Raw genomic sequence first — 18,874 nt, 5'->3', positions numbered from 1 at the left:
AGTCCACGTTCGGTAACTTTCCACTGCTCCGAGCTCTGGCCTGCCCGTGTCAAGTTAGGAGAGAACTGGTTGTGCTGGGCAGGAACCACTTCTCATGCCCAGCTGGTTCCACCTGGGAGCCCACCGCTATGAGTGAGTGCCCAGCACCCCAACCACACTGCACGTGGCCCCACCGTGGGACAGCCTGCATGGGCATCCAGCAATGCTCCAGGCCCAGCTCCTTGAGCACAGGGCTGTGCCTGCCTCTGCTTCTTGTTGCTGGTCCTCATGATCACAGCTAAGGCACCGTGGCTGGAAAAGTGGGTTGGGATGCAGCAATCCCACCCACTGCATCCCAGCTCTGCTCCCAGCAACCCTGGAGCCATGTCCTTGTGCTGGTAGGTTGCAGAGAACAGTAACCTCCTCCTGCACAAGTTACCCTGGAGCCTTGTTCCTTGCCTGAGAGAAGCCTTCCCTGGGGAATTGTTTATTAGAAAACTTTCCCCTCCCTCCCCCCCCTTGCCCTCCATCCCTGAGCTGTCCTTTGCTCCTGAACCCGGAGGAGAAGGAATACCTGAGCAGGAGCAGCTCTACCCACCCAGGGTAAGAAACCCATAAAAGCTGTGCAGCTCCACTGAGCAGGAGCTTCTGGTCTCTGTGCTGAGCCAAGGACCTGCTGTGACCCAGCATCCCCCCACCATGCAGAATCGACCAGGGAGGAATTCAGCCTCATTCAGATGGGTCCTCCGGCGAGTGATGGGATTGTGCCTTGGCACTGCCAAGGAACCTGGGGGGATGTACAAGTAGGGAGGCTTTGGTCAGCCGTGACCGAGGAAGATGGCTATCGGGTGGGCCAGCTGCAAAGGGTGGGTAATGGCCAGCCATCCGATGCCTTTAGGGTGACCAAATAGCCGTGTAATGAGCCCTGTGCTGGAGTGGGCTGAGGGCCCCAAGGGCACAGATTGCAGCCTGGATAAGGCACCCTGGTAGTTCAACTCCCATCCATTATTTAAATGCAAAGGTAAATGCTTCCACCTTTGGAGCTGGAAGGGTGCCACGGGCTGGCTGCCTCCTGGAGGCACTCACAGCCATGCTGCAGGAGCCCCAGGCAGCCACAGCAGGCAAGGGGGGGAGCTGTCCCCTTTGCCGGGTGCCACTGGCACCACTGGGACAGAGAGCAAGGCTGGGTGGCACTGAGGACACGGAACTCAACCCCACACCCACCCTTCTGCTGCTTCCTGCACTGGCACTCTGAGCAAGAGATGCTAGCACCGTCCTGCCAGCTCTGAGGACAGGGACAGTCACGCTCACTGTCCCCATAGCAGTTGGTTCAGTCGTAGCGAGGGGACAAACGCTCAAAACCCAGAGGTGCTCGGTGCTGGGATGGAGAGCCCAAGCGCATGCCCTTGGCATCAACACAGCAGGCAGCAGCAGCCCTTGGAGGTTTTTTCTTTTTAATGGTTTGGTTTTCGTTTTGTACATTCGTAAAACTGTGAACAATAAATAGCGTGTGGTTGGCCTCTACCTCCTGCCTGCCCCCCGGCTTTCTGCGGAGGTGGGAGAGGCCGTGAGTGATGCAGCGAGGGCTGCGGGCACCGGCTGCCGCCCCAGGCACCGGTAAGTGGGGGCGGGGGGGGTCCCAGATGGGGGTGGTGGGATGGAGCCACGGACTGGTGTGGGGAGGCAACCTGTGCTCGAGCAATACATCAGCTAAAAGGGAGAAAGGCAGCACTGTGTGGTGGTCTGGGCACAGACCTCCTGCTGAAGCCCAGGGCTGGTGGTCTGGGAGCCCAGCTCCTTCACTGGTGTCTCAGACCTCTAAGATGCCCAGGATCTGCTAGGAAGTACAATGTGCTGCTCGGGGCAGGGAAGAGATGGGGCTCTGGGGTGGGCAGAGGGACCCAGAAGTGGTATTGTTCCTCAGAGGAGGTAAGGGCTGAGTGGGCAGGGGTGGATAGCACAGAAAAACAGGGCTCCAGCCTCTGTGTGCCCTGCTGGGGATGAGCGAGGGTCCTGGCATGGAAGAAGGTGGTATGGGGGAAAGAGCCTGAGAGGAGGAATGGGGAGATGCTGCTGTAGGGGAGATCTGTGGGATGAGGGAGACAGGAAGGGGTGGGTTGACAGGAGGGACTCAGTGGGACAGAGGGGCACAGGGTGGCAGAAGAGGCTGGAGGGAGGCAGATAGGCTGCTGGGAGTGGGTAGCATGAGCAAGGAGCTTGGTATGGAGGGGGCTGCTGTGCCCATAATGTTACAGCATCTGAAGATCACAGCACTGTTCAAACCCAGAAAGAAAGGCTCAGCTCCACTTCCCCTGGGCTCCAGAATCAAGGATCCTGAGCCCAAGCTCTGGGATTTCTTGTGGCTGGGTCCCATGGCCACCACTGGTCTGGTGGAGCCAGGGCCATACTGGGAAGCAGCAGGACATGGCTCATCAGGAAGACCTGGAGCTGGAGCTGTGGAGCTGAGCTCAGCGTGCTCTCCTTCTCAGTGCCCCCCACTGCAGCCCACCGTCTCCAGAGAGACCTTTGGAGATGTGTGTGCTCTGAGCAAAGTCCTTGAGTGAGAAATAACCCCCTCTGATGGGGTGCAAGCCTTGTCCAAAGGGCAGTCAGGTGAGAAGAGTCAGCTTCTTCTGTTGTCTACGTCCATCAAAGCACCTGGGAGGCTGCACATGGGGCCTTGCCTTCTTCAGACACAGCAGCACTGTCCACCTTGTGCCCAGAGAAGTGCCAGTGCCTAAATCTCTCATGCTGTGCTGCACAGGCCCCTTTTTGGCAGCTTTGCTGTCCTCTTTGTCCTGCCATCCCCACCCCTCATCTGGGCTCTCTCACGGCAATACCAGCCACAAGGTTGAAGGACCTCGTGCTAAAATGTGACCCCACCATTTCTTGAACAGAGTGTGTGGATGGAAGAGAGAAGGGCTGAGGAGAGCACATTGTACCCACCATGGTGGAAGGAAAACCATGAAAGCCTGACCCAGGCATAGGGACTTCTCGACCCCAAGCAGACCCTGCCCAGCATGGTGGAAGGGGACAGACTGATGGTTGCTTGGCGTCATTCCAGCTTGGGGCAGGCCAAGGAGCTGCATATCCCAAAGTCCCTTTACAGTTGTTTTCAGCATCTTTGTATCTTGAGCAGCGGGGCTCGCAGCACCACCATCTCACCCCTTTTGCTGTCCTATTTACCATCATTTGGGAGTTTAGGACTAGTGGGCAGGAGCTCATGGGAGTGACATGGGTCTTTGTGAGGAGCATGCATCGTGTCTGCATGGGGAGAGGCCAAGGGGACAGAGGAAGGGAAAGTCATTTCTGTGTAAAGGCAAGAAAAAGAGCCAGACGCTGGAAGAACTATGGGCAGGAACGTGTCCCCGCAGCCCAGCAGTACCCATGCATGGCAAGTCCTCTGGACAGAGAGCTCCGCACCCAGGTGTGGAGCCATGCTTTGAGGCAAGGTGGCTATTGCATCTTCTTGTGGTTGTGGCTGGGAAGATGTTCTTGTCTTTACAGTGTGGGAGGTACTTGGCCTCTGGGTCAGTTCATCTGGGCAAACACTTCCCTTCTGTGACCCTGAAGCCACCATGGGATGAAGCTGTCACAGCTCTACTCTGTACAAAGCTGACAGCCACAGTCTCTTTGAGCACAACCACATCTGGACCCAGGCTTGGTCTTACAGACACCCCATTTGTGGTCCCTCCCCTGCCATGGGAGCTGGGTTGCAGAAGTCCCTGAGAGTCTCTGATGAGAAGGTTGGATGAGCCTTCAACGGAAAGCTTGGTGCTTTTAGCAGTTCACTTTTCTTGCCCGCTAGTGACTTCCCTTCCAAAGGGAGCTCCAGGACAGGGGAGCTGAGGCTGTTGAGCATGCAGAGCCCAAAAGGACAGTGGGGAGGGGGTCTTGGGCTGGTTTCTTACACTTTATGGAGTCAGGCGGTGGTGAAGCTTTCATCTGTGGGCAGGAGGGATACCGGAGAGGTGGGACACTAGGAAGGTCAAGCATGAGGTGGCTAGTGAGATCCAGGAGCTTTCAAGCAAGGTGGACTTAGGGGTCGGCATGCAAAGGGCTGTGGACACACACCGTGTCTGTCTCATTGGGAAGGCTGCAGGACAGGGAGCGCTGCATGGCCCGGCAGCCCAGCGGCCCATCCTCGGCAGCGACGGGGAGCGGAGGGCCCTGGGTGGTGCTGGATCTGCCATCAGAGCACAGCAGGACGCTGGAGTCCGCCTCACACTTGGTGGTGCGGCTGTAGTAGGGCTCCATGACGTGCCTCAGCTCCAGAGGCATGGCGAGGGGCAGCACCTCGGCCTTGATCACGGCACCCAGGTGGGGCTCGGAGGAGGACGCCCGGAGGCTCTCGGAGTGGCTCATCTTGATCAGCAGGTCGATGGTTTTGTTCTCGGCCTCCAGGAGGCAGCTCGGCAGCCCTTCTTCATCTCCAGCCTCAGCTGGGGCTGAACATTTGTTGAGGGCCCCTTGGTCTTTGCCGTGGAGCTTCTCCATTCCCAGGCCTACGCCGCATGTTTCCTTCTTGGTCTGCGGGCACTTCTCCAGGCCCTCGGAGGATCTCTTCACCGAGAGGTCCAGGGGCCCCTCGTGGGGTTTGGCAGCTTTCTCCAGCGCCTGGTGGATGTGGTAGAGCTCCCTTCGGATTTTGACCAGCTGGTCCCTCAGCTCTTTTTGCCCAGGAGTGTCCTCCTTTGCCAGATCAGACAGCTTCTTCTCCACCTCCTGGTACTCCTCTAAGGTTTTGGACAGGTCCCCAATAAGCACGGTTGTAGCCTCAGAGTCTGTCATGGCGGCAGAAGGCTCTTGCGGTCTGCTCTGCTTGCAGAGGCCGTGCTCAGGGGCAGCACCTGCAGAGGGTGGGCATTCAGGGTCTTTGCCCCTCTCAGGTTCCTCAGGCCAGCCCGCCAGGACATCCATGTGCCAGTGATCCAGAGCCCTGGGGATGTGGCCGGTGTTGGCCCTCGAACCACTGCAGAAAAGAAACGGACACAGTGATTAGGGAGAGCTCTGGCAAAATCTTTGGAGTATGTCCAGGACCAGCATAAGCAGATTCAGCAAGTGCTCCTCCATGTGTGCTGCCAGCACAAGGACCTTCCAGGAAGGGCTTCGGTCTGAGCTTGCAGAGATCTGGCTGGATCCGCTCCTGCCTTTATTCTCCCAGGAGGGAGATGGACCCTAAAATAGCCTCCCCCCAACACGAGTCTGCTCTGGGGAGGCTGTGCTGGTGAGCGATGCCAGCTCAGCTGGCCAAACTTGTTTTCTCTTTCTCTTTGGAGCACTGAGGGACAGATGGACACAGACACTATTGTGTGTCCAGGTGCAGAGGATCTCTGCAGCCAGCCTGAGAACGGGGAAGAGGCAAGTGAAGGTGGAAGAGCATAGAGTGCTTCTCCAGAGAATGCTCCTCTGGGTGCCAAAAGCTGTGGCTTTTGCAGTGACATTTTTTCTTGGAGCCACAGCTGGACTTGCACAATCAGGGGAGGAACAGAACTTTTGTTACAAGGAGCTGTGCACATTTCTAGCCCCGGGTAAAAGGAAATGTTTGGAAGCGTGACCCTCCCTCTGGGCTTTGGAACCAGAAGGTAAATCAGAGGAATGCAAATGTGAATGTTTAAATGATTGTTCCAGCAACTGTGAGATACCTGGGGACCCAGAAGGAGATTCCCTCGTGCCTGGGGAGCGCAGGTCCACACTGCACAGAGCCCACCTTGTTACCAGTTCTGTGTGAAATGGGGGAAATCAAGGAACAGCAAGTGGTGACACAGCCCAGCTGCTTGGATGCGCCTGGAGGGCCAAAAGCCCTGCTCTGGTTGAGTGCTAGATGCACTGCTGGCTTGGAGTGAGCTGAGCCCCTGGAGCACCTAGCAGGAAGGGGTCATCAGCAATACAACGGGGTATGAAGATGGTGTTTAAGGCCAGCCAGATGTGGGGAAGAAGGAGACTGAGGACACCTTACCTGCTCTGATAGCTGACTTTTCCAGGCATCAGCATTTCAGATCCTATCAAATCCAGATCATTGGAAGGGAGCTTCCTCTTCAGGTTGTTGCCTGTGGGACTGCCAGTCTCCAGGCAGGTCACTGCTGTCAACTCTGCCTTCTGGATGCTGCTGGGGGCAAAAGTGCCATCCTTCATCCCCACCAGGTTTTGGAAGATGTCAGCAGTTGGCTTTTTGCGCAGGTTGTTGAGGCCCAGGTCTGGGTTGCTCTCCTTCTCTTGGGACAGCCACTTGTCTTCTTCCTGCCCCAGCATGTGTCCATGGCTGAGCTCAAGGGCTGGCTCCTCTCTACCACCTTTGGGCCAAGGAAAACTCGTTTTCAGCACCGGTACCTTCAGCAGCCCTGGTTTGGATGGCTCACTGGGAGTCTTGGCTTGGGGAGGCGTGGGCATGACCGAGCCCACCAGCTGCTGGGCCTCTGGCTTGCTGGAGGACATCTTGCCTTCGGCGGAGCTGAAGGTGTGCTCAAAGAGCAAAGGGTAGTAGAAGCGAGGCAGGAAGGCAGAGCGCTCGGGGCTCTGCAGGGGCTGGAAGTGGGAAGCGTGTGGGTGCATCAGCTGGGCCGTGGAGGCCAGGAATGGCAGCTGAGCCAAGTGCGGGTGTGTTGTCGCACTGTTGGCCATGGTGGGGCTCAAGTAGGAGAACAGGCTGGGGTTCAGCGGATAGTTGATGCCCAGCAGTGAGAGGTTGAGGCCCTGAGGTTCGTGGTAGTCACTGTAGGCTGGAGGTGGATAGCATGGGATGATGTTGCTGTCGGTACAAGGTGGGGAGACCTCAGGTGTGCTCCTCCTTTGCCCATTTGCCACCAGTTTCCACTGCTCCATGAGGATCCCGCCACTGGCCAGGCATTTCTTTGGCACTTTGCAATGCTTTGGCTTAGCTTCTAGGTCCGGGGAGGCCATTTCTCTGCTTTTCATGACATGGTTCTTGAGGGAGAAGACATCCGTGATGATGAAGTCGGGCTCCACCTCCTTGCAAGGCTTATCTCTCTTGTTCTTGAAGCCAAAGACCAAAGTGTTCACTTCTGGTTCAGCTGGATCACCTTGGCAACCTGCCTCTTCATTTTTCTCCTTCTTTTCCCCCGCATCCATCTGCCTCAAGAGGCCAGCCACATCCTCCTCCTCCTCTTGGAACGGGCTGCCTTCTTCCCCAGCCCCTTCAGCAGGCAGGATCTCCACTCCCGATGCCGACTTCTCCTCGTGGCCGCCTCTGCCAGGGGTCTGCTTGATCCTACCCGACCCTCCCGACGTGGCCGAGGAGTCGCAGGTCTCCGGCTCATCCTGCCGCCCGCGCAGCCGCGTGGCCTCGGTGGCATGCAGGAGCCGCAGCTCCGGGTGAAGCAGGTTGCCCTTCTTGTAGGGCCAGTCAGACTCGATGAGGAGGGAGAGGGAGTTCTTGCACAAGCTGTACTTCATGTGGTTGTAGAGGTGGGATTTCTCCATGCACGTGAAGGGGCACTGGAAACACTTGTAGTTGTAGGGCTTGCCCCATGGCCTCGGGATGTAGTGGGGCTTTTTTGGCTTCCTCTCCTTGTGTTTGTAGACAGAGGTCAGCTTGCAGCCCACGTCGTCCTTGGACATGGCAGTGGGTGTCTGGAGATGGCTCCTGGTGGGAGCAGAGGGGCTCAGTCCCTAAATCTCACTCCACCTCCCCAGGAACTTCTGTGTGCCCTGGAAGGAGAGAACACGGGAGCTGGTGAGCTGTCAACCCTGCCAAGTCCTGCTTGTATGTGAATACAGTCAAAGAAGGTGGTCAGACAGATAGACTCATTGGGGAGAGGCTACAGACAGACTGAGTGTACCCCAGCATTGCTGCTCATTATGGGCAGCAGCATCTCTAGTCTGCCACAGGCACCTGGAGCTACTGAAGGAAAGGTAGGACATCAGGAACACTGTGGTCTGAGCCTATTGGGGAAGCAATGACCACAGCTGGGCAGCCAAGAATAGAGTCAGGTGGCCATGGGCATTTCTTCTCACTGGTCTGGTGTGCACCCAGCCCAGCCCAGCCACAGCCTGGCCACGGCACTCGAGGGCTGTTTCAAGGTTGCAGTCTCAAACATCATTAGCATTCACAAGCACCCTCTGCTCATGCCCTGTTCCTGCAGTGGCCCTGCAGACAGTGCCTGCAGCCCCACACTCAGCTGCTGGCTGCTGGGCTGGAGGATGCTCTGTGTGTTGGGGGACTCCCCCGTGCTCTGCTTCCTGTGCTTCCACCACTGGGACCATAAAGCGTCACGTTCCCCCGTCTCACCCTGCCCTCTTCCCCACCACCCCTCCCAGCTCCAGCCCCTGAGCCCCACATAGGTTCATGAGCCCCAGCCATGGCTGTACCCCATTGCCCCATTGGAGGGCGAGGAACTCGGAGAGACCGAGCGGGAGCCGCACAGCATGCTGTGTGTTTGCAGGTCAGTTGAACGAACATTTGCTGTTTATACACCAGGGGCAGATTAAATCTGAGCTGAGAGACTGGAACTGGTTGTTCCATTCTTGCACACCCGACCCTCCTCCAGCACCGCACACTGCAGAGGTGTGCGGATGCCATGGAGCCGTCCCACAGGGGGACGGGGAGTGACTCCACAACGCAGCCACTTCCACCCCCCAGCACTGCAGAAATGAATGGCAGGGTGGGGAGCAGGGGAATAGACAGCAACGCGATGGGAAAGTGCCCCACGTGAGAGCCAGGGGCCAGGGGAGGAAGGCTCAGCGCAGCAGAGGCATCCCCAGAGCTGGATAGGGCCCTGCGGAGCTGGGAGCCAGGCGTTGCGGCTCCTGGTTGCTGAGCAGTTCCCGCACCAGCAGATCTTCGTGGTCTGTTGAGTCTCGCTCTGCCACAACGCATTATTTCCAGTGGGCTGTCAGCTGCGGACGTGCGGGGCCGTGCCTGGGGGCAGCGCTCGGCGGGGACCGCGCACCTGTGCCTGGGAATTGCAGCATCCCTGCTCTCCTCCTCAGGACATGGGGAGGGGGGCATGGTCAGATGGAGGGAGTGGAGGGGCAAGGGGAGAAGAAAGAGATGGAGAGACAAAGGCAAGGAAGAAGGGAGAGATGCTCGGGAAAGGGATCTGCAGTCCCCAGCGCTCCAGCACTTTAAAAATCCCAAACCCAGCCTGAGCTCCAGGGATAGAAGCAGTACATACAATTCTAAGGGCAGCTTGACTGGGTCGCATCAACAGCCTGTCCAGCTCTTGTCTCTAACAACGGCCAAAAGGAGGTGCCCAGTATGTAGGGCAAGCATCTATGGTACTGTTCCCGTTTCCCAAACCCTCAGCTCATCTCCATGTTGGATTTGGTGCCTCCAAGAGCAGCGCACAGCAGTGGCCCTCCCCTCTGTGGATCTGCATGGGCTTCTCTGGAAGCCGTGGAAATATTCAGCCCCCAAATCATCCCGCAGTGGGGATTTCCCCACCACGCTGCTCAGAGTGCTGCCTCCTGAGCTGGCTCTTCCCACAGATTTCCTTTGACACCCCCAGTTGTGTGGCTCACCGTGGTGGTCCTGCTTCACCACCTCCTTTCCAGGCAGAAGGTGGGCACAGCGTGAACTGCTGCAGACCACTGTACGTAGGAATAGCCATGTGCTCAGGAGAGGGAGAGACATAAAGGCTGCTGGAATGGAGTGGCCTGCTGCAAAGACCAAAGCATGGGTCCACTGGAGAAGCCTTGACGCTGTGAACCTGTCCTGATACCTGCTTTTGCAGACCCCCATGAGGTTTTTTGGTTGGAACAAAGACCCCACATCTCAAATTGATGTCCTTCCTTTGGCCCCCAGGTCCTCCCACGCTGCGTGTGGGCTGCTGGGGGGTCACAACACCATGGATATCAGTAGCCATCAACCTTTCCCAGCTGGGCATAAGACATGGTGTGGAAGCAGGGGCATGGTAGAGATGCTGAGCTTCCCATGGTCTCAAGGGCTGGTCCTATCCTGCAAGGGCGACTTCAGGGGTATGTTACCCCCATGGCTACATACACCTGGCAGCTTCCCCCTGGATATCCAAACCACTCATGCTCCAGAGGCTGAGCATCACAACAAGCTCAGTGTTCCTTGCACTGCCATTTACCAGCAGCAGTTTCTGTAGCAGGGAGCTGGCTGCCCAAATGACCACGGATGGTCACCAGGATGGCGCAGAAGGGAGCATGGGGGGCATGGCTTTTCTATGGGATGTGATGCTCACACTGACAGCCCCAAAGACCAGCCCTTTCCTGCCATTACCCAAAGCCTTGAATTATGGCGCTTCCCATTTTTACCAGTGCCAAGGCTGGAGCAGGCAGAGATGCTTTGCGAGACGAGGGGTGGGTGGCAGCGGCGAGCCACTGATCGATCAATGCAGAGCACTTTCCCTGCACTACATGCTTTTGCTGCAGGGGCTACTTAGTGGATATCGGGACCCTTTTTATTTTCATAGCCTGGGGTTGCATGATCTGAGCTTTTAAGCATTTATCGGAGCCTGGGATGAGGGCAATTGGCCGTGGCAAAGCAGCAGGCGCTTGAAAGAGGGGGGAAAGCCTGGTTGATGGGGGCCTGGGAGCTCCCAGCCTCCCCACACCTCGCCCCGTGCAGGGGCTGAGCGCTGAAATGCCCACACTTGCAGTTAAAATGACAGTGAGAGGTCATCCTTTGGCGTCCCCACATCGAGAGATTTGAATCTGTTCCCACCTTGAGATGTGCCTTACTCTCGCTCGGACTCCATTGAAAGTGCTCATCTCTAAATCGATTTTTCACCCTCATGCACCCCAAACTGCTCTATAGGCAGAACGTCCAAACCCAGCTCTCTACAAATTCACCACCATTTGGGTTCCCAGATACTTGGGTTTCCAGCATTTGGGGACATCGGGAGGTTTGGTTCCCATGGCTCCATCTCGGTGAGCACCTCTTCCTTCTGCCCACCCAACCTTGTAGAGTCCTCCGGGCTGCTCCCCACGGGGTGCCACCCACAGCACCTTCAGCACGCAAGTCTTGGACCCAAATCGTGGCTCCTAGTTTTCTCCTCCCTTTTGTGCCCTTGTTCAAGAAGCATTCTGCATCTCTCACCTCTCCTCTGCCTCCATCCCCAAAAAGCAGCCGCCTCTCCCCGCTCTGTTAGCCTGAAGACTCCCCGAGGCAACCCCAGCATCCTATGAGAAGCACACGCGGTGGCAAGCGTTCAACCAAGCGACAATGGGTTGCAGTCGTTGTCTCCTGCCCTCCGCCCATGGCACACAACTCGGAGAGATGAGATCAGGCCGTGAGAGCCTCCGGGCTACTCTCCATAGAGGCGAGTGCCCTCCACCGCAGTGGCTTTCCTCCCACAGCCCTTCCTGCCGCAGCCCTCTGGGGGAGGAGGCAGGTCCTGGTGAGGAGATGTAAGGCTGTCTCTGCACATTACATCAACCACCCGCACAAGCTTGTGCCGGGCCCCCACTGCAGGATTTTCCTGCTCCTTCCTCCACCTCCACCTCTACCTGCTAATGGAGCTCCGGGAGACCGCAGGCTCTCAGCTGCATTTAGTGGCTCCATTGCAAACAGACCTCCAGATGTGTGAAGACATCCATCTCCAGCAGCTGGATAGAGGGGAAAGTGACTGTGTGCAAGCCATGAAGCCAGCAGTGTGGCTGGCACCCAAAAGTGCACAGAGGAGATGGTGCCCACAGCTGGCATGGTGACTTGGGGGAGAGGGTGAACATCTGGAGAGAGCTGGGAGGGCTTGAGATGTGCACTCATCTGGATAGGAAGGTACAGCCCAGCTCTCCTACGTGGCGAAGTCTGCATCACGCCTGTGGTGTGCAGGGCTCCCACCTGCCAGCCTCTGGGACTGGTGCTGGGGATGGAAGCCCCTTCATCCCGCTGTCTCAACCCCATCTCCTCCCCTGTTACGTGGCACACAGGCAGCAATGTGGAGCTCAACTCCACGCCAGTTCCCACCATCCCATTGCCAGTGATTCCCCCTAGAAGAGCAGCTGCCAGCCTGCAAGGTCCTGGAGCCTGCTGAGGGATGGAGCTTTGTCCCTCAGCACCAAGAAATGTCCTCCACCTTTTTGCTTCCCATGTATCCTTGGACATATCACACTCCTTAAATGCACCGGGGAGGGGAGGGATAAGACCTGAATGAGATCTCCTCTCTGCTTTGCTCTTGCTGGTCTGACAGAGGTGAGTTCCTGCAGTGTCACCCAGTGCTCCCCAACGCTGTCTGGTGGTTCCCTTCTCCATAGAGCCTCTCTCACACCCCATGCTTCAGCTGGCTCTCTCCCACGAGCAGCGTGCTGTGTGTATGAGCTGCTCAGGTGTCCCACTCCTTTCACAACCAGAAATTCACTGTATTCCAGCTCAAATCCATGCAATTTCTTTTGAGGCACAAAGCCTTCACACCTCCTTACCTGCCCACCATCTCCCTTGCGTTCCAGCCTTCTTCTGCTCCTATACGTGCCCACTGCTGTATCCTCACCTCCTTTCCCTCTGCTGCAGGAGAGGATGGGCATCCGGGCAACTGGATGGGGCTCTGGGCATCCTGATCGTGTTGGGGGTGACCAGCCCATGGCAGGGGGTTGGAACTTGATGGTCTTTTTAATTCCTTCCAACCCAAGTCTTTCTATAATTCTATGATGATTCTATGACTCTGCAATTCTACTCAAGGCAACAGTGATAAGTTAAATGGGTATCTGTGGGAGGGGATGCTGCAAGTCCTCAGCATGCGGCACAGACTGCGGCACCGGTGCTGCACCACAGGCAGGGGCCAATGCAGATTGGAGCCCACACCCCATGAAGTCCAGCCCAAGCAGCTCCGGCTTCTGAACTATTCCAATTGTGTCAAAAAGGGAAAAGGAAAACGTTTCCATCCCGCAGCATCACTCTCCCACCCCAGGCTCTCAGCACGACTTGGGCTGCAGCATGCTGATGAGGGGTGGCCCTGCACGGGTAGCAGTGCTCGCCTGCAGAGCAGCCCACCCAGGGCTGTGTGGCCAAGCAGTGACCAGGAGGAGCAATGGCCCGAGGCAGAGCTACCAGGACTGTACATGGGGATGTTGTTAGCAGGGGCTGGGGATGTTGTTAGCGGTGTAAGCCAGGAAGGCAGCTTGTTAACTCCCTCATGAGACCATGAGAAACGGCCACAAAGCCACAGCTGTGCACGTCCTGGGCTGGATACAACCACCCTGCACCGTGCGGCTCCAGAGGGACCACTGTGTGCATCCCTGCTCCAAACGGGGTCCCCACTGAAGTGCTGCGAGCCGCCCCTGTAGGACCAGAAAGGCTCCAGGGGAAGGTGAGAGGACACGGGGGCAGCACCCAAACCTCCCTCGGGTCAGCCCCGGGGTTTGACACCGCTGGGACACATCTGGGACCTATCCACCTCATGTCCTTATCCCCCTCTTAGAAGAGCCTAGGAATGCCTCTTGCTGTGAGATACTCTTTGCTGCATGACCCATTCATTTAATTGTCAGAATGACCACAAACACACATGACAGTTGGGCTAGATGACCAGAGCCCTCTATTCCAACCTTAATGGTCGGCACCATTAAATGCTGCAGTAAGTAACCGAGCAGCTCCGCTTTGCTTCTGCGTCTGTTGAGCAGCGTTTAGAGGGGAGAATTACGGATGCTAGAGCGAATATTGCTGCTAGAGCTAATAATTACTGCTAACTCTCACCCTGCCCCTATTTGTGCTTCCCTTTCCCAACAGCAAATACTTATCGCATCTCTAAGCCTGCACAAAACCACTGCTCTTCTGCGTAGTTCGGTGAATGCAGAGAGGTAAATGCAGTCCTTGGGAAGGAGCACTCGGAGCAGCTCCGTGCCCACACAGCTCTGCAGCACACCACACGGCGCCGGGGAAACCGTCCAAAACCCTCCACAAACTTTCAATTGTAAAGGACTCGCGTGAGCAAATCCCCGGCAAAGGCAATTGAACATGTCATTAGGAGAGCCACCCGAGCAGAAAGGCCCCATATGACCTCCCCGGTGCCGAGTGCCTTTAATAAGATGGAGCCGCAACACTTTGCAAAGCTATTGGTGATGGGATCAAAGAGCATCGCTCTGGGAGGATGGAGCTGCACGCCCAGCGCTCTCCCCGCTCCTGCAGTTTGCACAGCCCTTTCTGGTCCCCATTCATCCCTCCAACCCCAAACTCACAGCTCTGGGCCTCCGGTTCCACCAGGCTGACTTTCTGGGGAGGTACCAAACCAACGGGAGACAGCAGCTCTCACCTTGGGAGAGTGTCCCCCTCCGGGTCCCCTATGGGGTCCTGTCCCTGGGGGTCACCCTCAGCCCCTGCCCACCCCTTCGCGCCCCATAGGGCACCGCCTCGGCCCCACTTACAGCTCAGCCCGTCCCCGTGCTGCAGGCTGGGAGCAGGGACAGGTGACTTCGGACGCCGCTCCTGAGCATTTACGGGGCTGTTTGCAGACAACATCAAACTCGGGAACAGAAGCGCAAACCCAGGAGTCGTTCCCCCTCCTCGCTGTCCCTCCCCACCCTCTTGCTTGGTCTCATTTGTACCGATTTGCCCCGCAGGCTTCTCTCTGATTTGCTATGGCCCTGGCAGAGCGGTGTCGGGGAGGAGGTGCGCGGGGCTTGGGGGGTGGACAGGCCAGTGGAAGCCTGGCTTGCCAAAAGCAGCTCAGCCCCAGAAACAGCCTCAGTGCACACAGACGGAGCAGGCTGGGAGCGAAACTAGCTGGGCCGGAGGAGGATGTGCTCAGCGAGCTCATGGCTGGTTCAGGGCTACGAGCGTGAGCGGCTCAGGGCTGCCTCCTTGCACCACTGCTCGGCTCCATGGGGTGACACGGGAGGGAGGAGAGGGCTGGAGGAAGAATCCCCCCTCCCTGCGTCACCTTTTCCCATGGGCAGGCAATGCTCTGGGTGCCAGTCCAGCTCTCTGCAGCATTTATCATTTACCCACTCCATCCCCACCCCGGGATCCCTGTGCATACTTGAATTGCCCCAAACCAAACCTCTCCCGGAGTGCCCGATACTCTGGGCTGGCACCTCTCTTTGGGGCCAGATGAGGGGATTGTGTCTCTGCACTGCTGCCCCACGGGCTCCCCATCACCCGATCGCATCCCTGCTTCAGCATCTCACAGCCCGGCAGGTTCCCGGTGCCGGTGCCAGAGCTCTGGATCCAGAACTGCACACAGCAGAATGGGGACCTGCAGCCGTCTCCAGTGCCCCCCTCATCTCCCCACTCCCCGCCTTCACTCCTGTCCCCTTCCCAGGCGTGTTGCAGGCAGCCGGCCCCAATCTGCCGCGGCGCAGGGCCACCTGTGCTGGCTGCCCACGCCATCTGCACATGGAAGGTCGGGGACAGACGGCTGCCACCCCCAACTCCGGGCCAGCAAGAGAGGGACAGCCAGGGGGGCTCGGCACACGGCTGCCTCACTGTACCCCACAGTGCTGGCACCCGGTGACAGCATGGCAGCAGCCCCTGCGCTGGCCGCTCCGTGGGTCTGCAATGGTGGGAGTGAATGTGGGTGTGATGGGGGGGGGGTGTCTGAGCCCCTTGGGGTGCCCAAAAGGGCGGTGATGGCCACGGTGTGCCCTCCTACCTGTCCCAGCTCAGCCCTGCAGCACGCTGAGCGCTCATGGCCACGCCGGGCAGCGGTGAGTTAACTCCTGACCTCGCTGAGCCCCACAGGCACTGCAGTGGTGGCTGCCCGCTGCCGGCCGGGCACGCTGATGAGATGATAACGGAGCCTGCCCGGCGCCTTGCTACAGGTAGCCGGAAAGTTTTCTTCATTGCTGGCTGCTGGAAAGGTCAAGGCGTCCTCCTCCTCCTCCTGCAGTTCAATTCCTGGCCCCTGCCCTTTTGCTGCTACAAAACACTGGACCCAGCCGTGCCATCTTGTGCCATCTCGGTGCGGCCACAGCCCTGGAGCGCGTTGGGAGGGCTGGGGCATGGCAGTGGAATGACTGCGAGTGTGGAGCCGGGAGCATTGGGGGCCAGGGGGTACTGCTGGGGTGCCCTGCTATGCTCCCAGGGTGGGATCCAGCGCTGGGTGATGGGGACGAGGAGGGGAGCACAGGTCTGGCAGCCAGGATCAGAGAGGGGGGAGTGCTGGCAGCACACAAACCATCCCAGATGTTACCCAAAGCCAGGTTGCAAAAAGGAGAACCCCCAGTACAACAGGACGGCGTTCACCCTGAAAATCACTCCTCGCTTACACAATGTAAGATTTTAATGGAGACCTTCATGGGGGGACCCAGCCTCCGCCCCAGCCTGGCCCTACCGCCCAGCAAGGTCTGGGTTGTGCAAAACCCATCCTACAGCGCTGGGCCAACCTGGAGAGAGGCCCTGGGGAGCTTCCTCACACCACTTTGTTCACGGAGCAAAGATATTCCCAGCCCTGAATTTATAGATTGGCCCTTAAACTAAAACAACCTCCGGGGACCAGAAAAACAAAAGTAGGTTTTGGTTCTGTTTTGTTTTGTGTTGTATTTTTCTTTCCTGCGTAGACAGCCTTTGCCCAGGAGGGGTTAGCATGAAAAATGCATGTGGGGATTGGGGGAGAGGGGGGGGTGTGAGGAAGCAGCTATCGATCAAGCAGCTCTGAAAGCCACACAGCTGTGCACCTCTGCTGCGCTCCCCGGCGCTGCTGCTCGGTGCCGGGGAGGGCTTCGTGTCCAGGTGGTGCTATGGGCAGAGAGGAGCTGGAGGCCCCCCAGCCCCTGTCCCACCCATGCAGGTGGGCTGCTGGGTGGCTTCTCTCCTCTCCTTCCGTGCTTTTCTCCTTCCCTGCATCCCAGAGCCTTGCTGATGCACAGGGCAGGTCTGCAGGCTTGGAGGAGCGTGTCCCCACTGGAAATCATCTGTGCTGCCTCTCCCTGTGGGAAAGAATCCCCTCCTGCACACATGAGAAGGGCTCAGGCCCTGCTCCCCACATCTGATGGACGCTGTGGATCAGCTCGGTCACCGCACCAAGTAATGGGGAGCTGCAAGGGGCTGGGGAGGGAGAAAACCCACCGGCAGCTCTGCTTCTTTCTCTGTGGGTTTGCATTTTAACCCCTGGGAGGGCAGGCAGAGCTTCTGTCAAAACCTTAACTCTCCTTCAGCGGATCAAACATGCTATGGGAATTGCTCAGGTGAATTGTCAGAGGGTTTAGCAGGGTTTGGAACCCCCACCTCTCTGCACTGACACTCTCTGCAGCACCCACTTGCCACCATCCCCAGCTGTCTCTGCAGAGGGGAAGCGCTGTGCCTGGCAGGGTGCTGAGCAGGGCCAGCACAGCAGGGAGGGGAGAGCGCTGAATCAGAGAGCATTTGCCACCAGGGAGGGTTTTAGAAGGTAAAGCCCCAGCAGCAGCCCCCTTCCCACTGCTGCCACCCCTCAGATGGGCTCCGAGCTGTGGGAACGGGGAGAGGGTACTCCCTGAGCCCTTCCAGCACTGCCACCATCCCAATGGCACCGAGCTATCAGGGGGAACTGGATCTCCACCTCTGGCCACGAAAAGCTCCTGGCAGCAGGAAAATGCCAGGACAGCTCGGCCCAAACCGGCGGCACTGCAGGGTGCCCTGCACAGACCAACGAGCCCCGGCGCTCCTCTGCACCCACATCCTATGGGCTCCAATGAGTGCCCTCCTGGAAGTGCAATTTTAATTATGATCTGTGCTGATTCCCCAGCAAAAAGCCAGAAATGAGATCCCTGCCCGTCAGGCACAGCAGGGTGCCAGCAGGGGAGGCGTGTAGATGGGGAAACTGAGGCTGGAGCACAGGAGCAGCCTCTCGGGCTCAGCCTGCCTCTGCCTTGTGCACTCACAGCAATTCGATCACCTACACAGAAATCCACACATACATCATTTTAACCCTTTTGCCCCTCTTTGACCCATTCACCCCATCCGCGTTGTTCTGGGACTGCAGCACCGTGCTCAGGATCCTGCAACTTCCCCGAGGTTTCCCAGCCCCGAGAGCAGCTGTGCTCCTTATTACCCCCTCCCCATCCCGACCCCCGCTGGCAGACACAGCTGGGACCCAGCAAACAACAGGCAAAAAGCACAATGCAAAGTGCTCAGACAGCGAGACCCCACCGGTGCTGCTGGGAGGACCGCCGTTCAGCAGCACACAAACTATCCCGGGCACGAAGTTTGTTCCCCAGCGCAGGGACAGACGCACAGCGCAGGGAGAGCCCCAGCAGTTATATATTGCCTGCTCCGTGCTGACCCCCCCACAGACAGACAGACAGACAGACAGCCGCCCTCTGTGCTTTGTTTGCGTTGTTAACCGTGTTATCTCCAGCCCACCTCCCCCATTCAGCCCCAGCCCGGAACGGTTTCCTTCGCAAGGGAGATTCCAGCACATGAAGGTGAAGGCATCCAGGCGGGCGCTGAGGGCTGCGGGCTTGGAAAAAATAATAATAATAATAAAAAGGAGACTAAAAAGTGCTTTTTAAAGTTGTTTGCTCTTGTTCTGCTCCTTTGGAAAAGGCAGAGAGCGGGTGCCGGTATCCAGGTGCGATGTCCCCGGTAAGCCAGGAGCGGGGATGCTCGCATGCAAGGGAGCGGGGCAGGCAGCAAAAGGGGATAAACCTCCCCAAACAGCCCTGCCAGAATCTGCCCTCCTGCCTGCCTTCCAGCTGTGCTGCCGGCTGGACGGTGCTGCTCACCTTCCCCCTCCCAGCGGGGATCCCGGTGGGCGCCGCGGGGACTCACCTGCACCAGGGCTGCTCTCCCAGCACGGCTGCGCTCCGCCTGATGTTCGCGCTGTGAAAGTGGGAAGCGTTGCAGATCGTGCAGTAGGTTATATATTGTCTGCAAGTCTGGCCCTAGGGCGTCCATCAGTTGGTCTTGCTTTGCTCCTGCCCCTATATGGAAGGCAGCATCACATGCTCCGCGGCTCCCAGCTATCTGCCTGGCGAAAGGGGAGACGGAGATGGAGAGGAGAAAAAGGGGGAAGAAAATTAAAAGGATCTTCATCATGAAAGAGGCAGAGAGAGAATTTCC

At 57.9% G+C, this 18,874-nt stretch overlaps 1 protein-coding gene across 4 annotated transcripts; it reads right to left on the bottom strand.

The window, feature by feature from the left end:
• Positions 1-1,424: 1,424 nt before the first annotated feature.
• On the bottom strand, positions 1,425-18,647 carry PRR35 (proline rich 35). 4 transcript variants are annotated; one of them, XM_040647746.2, is made up of 3 exons: positions 18,584-18,647; positions 5,939-7,647; positions 1,425-4,951 (listed from the first exon to the last, which is right to left on the bottom strand). In XM_040647746.2, the coding sequence occupies exons 2-3, from the start codon at positions 7,555-7,557 to the stop codon at positions 4,018-4,020; spliced, it is 2,553 nt and encodes an 850-aa protein (XP_040503680.1). In that variant the 5' UTR covers positions 7,558-7,647; positions 18,584-18,647; the 3' UTR covers positions 1,425-4,017. The 4 variants fall into 4 exon arrangements, with proteins under 4 accessions (XP_040503680.1, XP_040503681.1, XP_046756728.1 ...); XM_040647747.2 differs by lacking the exon at positions 18,584-18,647 and adding an exon at positions 15,486-15,679; XM_046900772.1 differs by lacking the exon at positions 18,584-18,647 and adding an exon at positions 14,440-15,078.
• Between the last annotated feature and the right edge of the window lie 227 nt (positions 18,648-18,874).

Source organism: Gallus gallus, chromosome 14 (genome assembly GCF_016699485.2).
Source record: "Gallus gallus isolate bGalGal1 chromosome 14, bGalGal1.mat.broiler.GRCg7b, whole genome shotgun sequence".
Lineage (NCBI taxonomy): Eukaryota > Metazoa > Chordata > Aves > Galliformes > Phasianidae > Gallus > Gallus gallus.
This window is presented reverse-complemented; position numbering and strand designations above follow the sequence as displayed.